This window comes from Squalius cephalus, assembly GCF_949319135.1.
Source record: "Squalius cephalus genome assembly, chromosome: 1".
Lineage (NCBI taxonomy): Eukaryota > Metazoa > Chordata > Actinopteri > Cypriniformes > Leuciscidae > Squalius > Squalius cephalus.
The window spans coordinates 22489682-22495762 of NC_137122.1; the positions used below are offsets into that span (position 1 = coordinate 22489682).

The 6081-nt window shown below is 39.0% G+C and overlaps 2 protein-coding genes across 2 annotated transcripts in view; one reads left to right on the forward strand and one right to left on the reverse strand.

The window, feature by feature from the left end:
* LOC307171322 (baculoviral IAP repeat-containing protein 2-like) overlaps positions 1-6081 on the reverse strand; it is a gene marked incomplete at both ends in the record, with an annotated part of 41978 nt that overhangs the window by 9097 nt on the left and 26800 nt on the right. The gene's annotated exons all lie outside the window — the stretch shown is intronic.
* On the forward strand, positions 177-2853 carry LOC307165703 (uncharacterized protein). The gene is made up of 3 exons (XM_079883590.1): positions 177-526; positions 1047-1127; positions 1236-2853. The coding sequence occupies exons 1-3, from the start codon at positions 296-298 to the stop codon at positions 2340-2342; spliced, it is 1419 nt and encodes a 472-aa protein (XP_079739716.1). The 5' UTR covers positions 177-295; the 3' UTR covers positions 2343-2853.

Genomic DNA, 6081 nt, shown 5'->3' on the forward strand with positions numbered 1-6081 from the left:
ACTCACTGGATGGTGTGATGTTGCTCACTTAGACACTTGAAAGCTTTATGTCGACTGTGTTGCAATTTTGTCTTGTCCTGTCATCATAAAATCCAGTTTGATGGCGTTTTACACCTATTGCTCGCTTGGCTATACACAAATCCGGCGAAACACGGAAGTAAAGCAGCGCCGCCATTACTGCGTGCCTTGCTGTTGGAAGTAGCGGGAGTAGTAGCGGTCGGTCCGGTAAGCGGCTGTAGTTAGCTGTACGAAATATTATTTTATTTCGTTTTTTTAGTACGTATGCTGTCCAGTGATGCCGGGAAGAGCGTGTTGTGTGGTTGGCTGTTTTAACAACAGCACAAAACTACAGGCCTGGAATAAAACCGTTTGTGAAATTCACGAACCTTTGTTGCACATTGACTGCCCATGTTTACGGCCATACGGATTACACCGAGTTCCTGGTCGAGCGGAGGACCAAGATGTGCGTCAAAAGTGGATGAAACATATAAACCGAGATGGCTTCAAGCCAAACAAGAATACTGTGGTAAGTTTGGCTCTGACTGTTCAATCTGTTAATGCCACAGATTGCATGCAGTGGGTCTGTAACATACAGTGAAACAGCGCTAGCTTAGTTTGCTAGCAATATCGTTAGCCACAAGCGAAAACAAAGCTGGAGCTTTCATGTTGCTGTGTAACTGGAACTTTCTCAAGCTCTTACGTTAAATGTTAGTCCTCATTGCTTGCTTTGGATAAAAAGATAATTAAACTACTATGTCAACTATAAATAGATAGATGTCTTATCACAAAAGACTAGACAAAACAAATAAGATGGACAGGACAGGATAAACAACAGTTTTGGCCCTCACCCCACAAAAATAAGAACAATCATATCCCCTTTCACGCATCATAAATAGGATGGTAAAGTGCAATTGTGCATGTTTGACGTTAACTAAGAGAAAGTGCAGAGTGCTATTTAAAGTGCTGTCTTGTTCACACTTATTTGAGAAGTACTTTTACCACCAGTGCATCGCTCATTATGTATTCATCTTCATTACCACTCTAAGGTGTGTGGGATACATTTTCCTGACAGACAACCTACAAGAGAAAACCCCTATCCTGTGTTGTTCATGGGTTATGAATGTCATGTAAGTAGGTCTCTTGGATAGCCATATTATTGCATCACATTTCGTTCATTTAAATATGACTGATTGTCATGTTTAACTAATGCACCTCTCTTCTTTTTTCCCCTTTAGGTAACACCAGCTAGACCTCCCCCTAAAAGAAGATGTCTTCAGCCATTACACCAGAACTCAACTACTGAACCTGAAGCTATGGAAACAGAAGTGGATGTCGGGAATTTGGAGAATATGCCTCTGCAGACGTGTGATGTCGGATGCCAGTGGCCAGATCAAATAGAGCACAACTACAGTTTCAACTGCGGTAACAAGCCGATGAAGGACTGTGGGACTCAGACAGATCCAACACCGTCAGTATCAGCACATAATTTAAATAACAAAGACTTTATATTTTATACAGGTTTATGTGCTGACAGTTTCTGGCAACTTTTGCAAGTCTTGTCGACCTTTTTCTCACAACCACTTAATACCAAATTGGCCCTCCATGAACAATTTTTGCTTGTTTTAATGAGACTCCGTCTGGGGCTATTGTTTACTGACTTGGGTAAACGATTTGGGGTTAGTAGAAGCACGGCATTTGAAATATTTACATTTTGGAGACCAATCCTTGCAAAATTCATGAGGGAAAAGGTGATTGCTTGGTTGCCCAGGGATACACTGAACAGAATCAGGCCCAAGACATTTAAAAAAAACTATCCTAAAGCCACATGCATCATTGACTGTACAGAGGTCTTTGTACAAAGACCAAAGAACTTAAGAAAAAGATCACAAACTTACAGCAATTACAAACATCATAACACATACAAACTGCTATACTGTATAGCTCCCAATGGCTATGTCATGTTTGTATCAAAGCTTTTTGGTGGAAGGGCCAGTGATAATTTCATCACAAAGAACAGTGGTTTTGTTCATCACCTGATCCCTGGTGATGAGATTTTAGCAGATCGCGGATTCACCATCATGGATATATTGCCTCCAGGAGTGAGTTTAGCTCTTCCTGCATTCACACGTGGACGTAAGGAGCTGTCTGAACATGAGGTGACATCCACACGTCGCCTAGCTAATGTCAGAATTCACATTGAGCGAGCAATTCGAAGGCTGAAGGGTTTTAAGATTTTGTGTAATGTTATGTCTGGTAGGTTGCAAAGTGTTGATGAGATTGTAAGTATTTGTGCAGGGTTATGTAATTTGCAACCTCAGTTAATCCGTAACAGTACTGAATGAAGAAGAAACACCTGAAATGGATGTGTGTGTGTGTGTGTGTGTGTGTGTGTGTGTGTCTGTGTCTGTCTGTCTGTCTGTGTGTGTCATGGGCTAAGTTGTCATGGGAAAGTGTGAGTGTGATATGGTTAATATTGTATAGATTATGTCCTTAGGCTAAAGAAGGTCACAGTATACCAAATATTAATTTGTATTTCAACAGAAAATCTAACAAAGCAACCAATAGTTTCAGACAGCAATTGCAAATAGTTAAAATGTACAGGTTTAAACTGTAAACAAATGTCGAACTCTTGATATGTGTATTAATTTGCCATAACAATGCAATGTAGATAGTTAAAATGTACAGTTGTAAACAGTGAACAAATGTCGAACTCTTGATCTGTGTATTAATTTGCCATAACAATGCAATGTAGATAGTTAAAATGTACAGTTGTAAACAGTGAACAAATGTCGAACTCTTCATCTGTGTATTACCGCTAAGTTTTCATGGGAAAGCACATTAAAGCTACTTGAGCCCACAAATTGTCATGACCCCGTGTGCAATTCTTGTTGCTACTGCTGGTAGCAGATGCTGAAAGTACACCCTCTTCAGGTGGCAGATTTTGTTAATTGTCCACTCTTCGTTGTAGGGTACATCTATAATCAAAAGTTCATTTGGGGTCCACACCATAAATTTACAATTCTTTTTTTTTGCACAGTGCATTGCCACCTGGACCTGATAGTAGTACCCTAACCCAGATGCAGTTTCCTTCAGTACGTACTTTCCATCAATCAATCTAACATCGTATTTGTTCGAATCTATCATTTTTTGCAGACTGCCACCATGTGCTTCAAGCTTTTTTGGTGTGGGACACTTGATCTCAAGAATAGTATCTGCGTCAATAATTCCATCGAGACTGGCACCAAGCCAATTTTCTTGATCATGCACAACCAGACCTGTAGTTTCCACTGTAAGCCCTGTTGTCTGCTCGAAACATTGTCTAGCCAAAGGCTCAGCTTGTTGACCGTACCTAGTAGCCTCATTTCCATAAAACCTTGTGTTAAGTTTTCTTTCTACCCAGTTTGTTGGGTCTGTCTTTTTTGGTACCTCAGATGCCTCACTACTGGTTATTCTAATTTTTCTCTGGTCCAGCCACAGCTGACTATTCTGGCCCTTGGTCTCCGTTTCTAATCTCTGCCTGTCCTGTTCCCCACATTGTAAATAATTTTTAAATGTTGTGTTGCAAAGTGTGCATTTTTGTTCAGCACACATTGTGTGCTCTTTGGGTGGACCTGTTTCGGTGTGTGCAGTGTGTGGTTGAGCAGTTAACACATGATGCAAGATAGTTCCAGGAACCATAGATAAGCCAACCATGTCTGGTGCTGAAAAATGTGCAATAACATTTTCATCTGTCAGAAATGCAGTAGAAATTACACTCATGGATTTTCTGGGGCCACTGCGCTGTGTTTGCATATTTTCCACTGTCTCTGGCACTACATTGTCACAAGTGGAGCTGTTCCAGGCACATGATGTGTCTGTGCAGGCCAAGCCTGTGAACCCTCTTGTTGTCGCATCTTTAATTTTGTACAGAAGCCCTGCTGTATGGCTACAACACTTCCCTCGGCCGGCCATGCAGTTACACACTACTTCGAGAACTTTGCAGTTTTCTCTCTGTATTGTTACTGACACATTATGGTAGGAGTTCACTGCCTGTGAAAACCTCACGACACCTTTTAATGTGATGAGCTCATCTGCGATGGTATGCAGTATCTGGCCAATCCATCCGGAGCTCATGTAATTCTGACCTTCAATCAATGCCCTGTAGTTTAGGTTCTGAAGCTCATCGCATGCCAGATGATTAATAAAATAATCTTGGATACCTGTAAGAACACGTATTGGTAACACTTCATAATAACGTTCAGTTGTAAGTCATTAATAAGTGGTTAGTTAATGATGAACTAATCATTTACAAAACATTCATAAATGATTAGCAAGTGATATAGCCTACTAACGTTTTATGTATGTTTTGTAAATTCCATTACAAGTCATTTTACAAGTGATACGTAAATTATTAACTAATTATTTACGAAACATGACTATGCGGTTCATAAATGTTTAATAAATTATTTTTTTTTGTATGTATGTAGCAATTAGAGGGTGCAGTCGTGCAGAAAGTGTTGTAAATGCCTTGTATACACGTACAGATAATTTGTGACAGGTAAGTAACAGTGTTCAACACAATGATGTGTAAACGCATGAATAAATCATTTACAACACTCTCTGCATCCCCTAATCTAAAGTGTAAACTATTCATCAATTGTAAATGTCTTACACTTAATTCATAGATTACCACTTCAAGAATCAATAAGGCATAAGATCTACGAATGATGTGTAACACATTTACAAGTGATGAATAGTTTACACTTTAGATTAGGGGATGCAGAAAGTGTTGTAAATGATTTATTCATGCGTTTATCATCCACAACAGGTGTTGAACACTGTACTGCAGTGTAAGTGCTGACTGGTGAGGGTATAGACAGCTGTCTTCTCTGAAACACATGGAGTCTTTAACCACTGTGCACTTGATGTGAGCAGAACATACAATTTTTTTTTTTAAATGTATTAAACATTTATGAAACTCATAGTCATGTTTTGTAAATGATTAGTTAATCATTAACTAATCAAATGTAAATTACTTATAAACTTACAGAAAATAATAAACATATCACTTATTAATCATTTATAAATGCATAGTCATGTTTCGTAAATAATTAGTTAATCATTTACTAATCACTTGTAAATGACTTGTAATGGAATTTACAAAACATACATAAAATATTAGTATATCACTTGCTAATCATTTATGAATGTTTTGAAAACTATTAGTTCATCATTAACTAACCACTTTTAAATGACTTACAACTGAACGTTATTATAAACTGTTACCCATTGGGTTGCTACAACTGGTCGTGGCTTATAGTTATTTACAACTTGTGAAGCTTGTGAACATATTAGCAACACAGCTAGTAACGTTAATGACAGCGTTCGGTTTTTATTGTTGTCATCAATTAATACACGTCTTAATTACATTACATTTGGCTGACGCATTTTTACATTACTACATTATGTTGTCAATAAATTACCTTTATCGGTAAGATTTGGCCACTGCCTGACATCATCTACCCAATGTTCCCTTTCACCAGACATTTTCTTTAATGAGCAGGATCCGCTTTCATTGAACTGTCATTAGAGGGTACCGGCAAGTGTCACACCCACACCGTCACACCTCGCAGGCACGCAGTAATGGCGGCAGGCAAGATGGCGGCGCCCATAGAGTTCGCGGCGGATTTGTGTATAGTCAGATCTAAAATCTGTGATAGGAGCACGGATTGAGTCTGTGGTGAGACCACGGATAACTCCAACGTTCGTGATATGGTCACGTAATTTAATCTATTGATTCGTGTCACAGACACGTTTATTTCGTTATTTTTCGTCTTTCGTGATCACAGCTCGATTATTTCTGCCTGTCGGCTGCAGCAGAGAAGCTGTTTATTGATATTTTTAAAATGATATTTTATTAGTAGGAAATCGCGCTGAAGAAGTCTCGTTCCGAACACATCGCGATATTTGGCATCAGTTCACGTGTGTCAGCTGTTGGTAAGTAGCCTAGTACGCTGTCCTAATAATGTGTGATATAATGTCTTTTCTGTTTGTCGATATTAATCTGCCATTATATCTGCCATTTCCACGGAGACTTTGCGT

Bases quoted from the DNA above. Each gene is read 5' to 3' on its own strand.
- LOC307165703 (XM_079883590.1), top strand. From the start codon at position 296: ATGCCGGGAAGAGCGTGTTGTGTGGTTGGCTGTTTTAACAACAGCACA. The intron at 527-1,046 runs GTAAGTTTGGCT...TACCACTCTAAG, and splicing joins AGCCAAACAAGAATACTGTG to GTGTGTGGGATACATTTTCC. The intron at 1,128-1,235 runs GTAAGTAGGTCT...TTTCCCCTTTAG, and splicing joins TCATGGGTTATGAATGTCAT to GTAACACCAGCTAGACCTCC.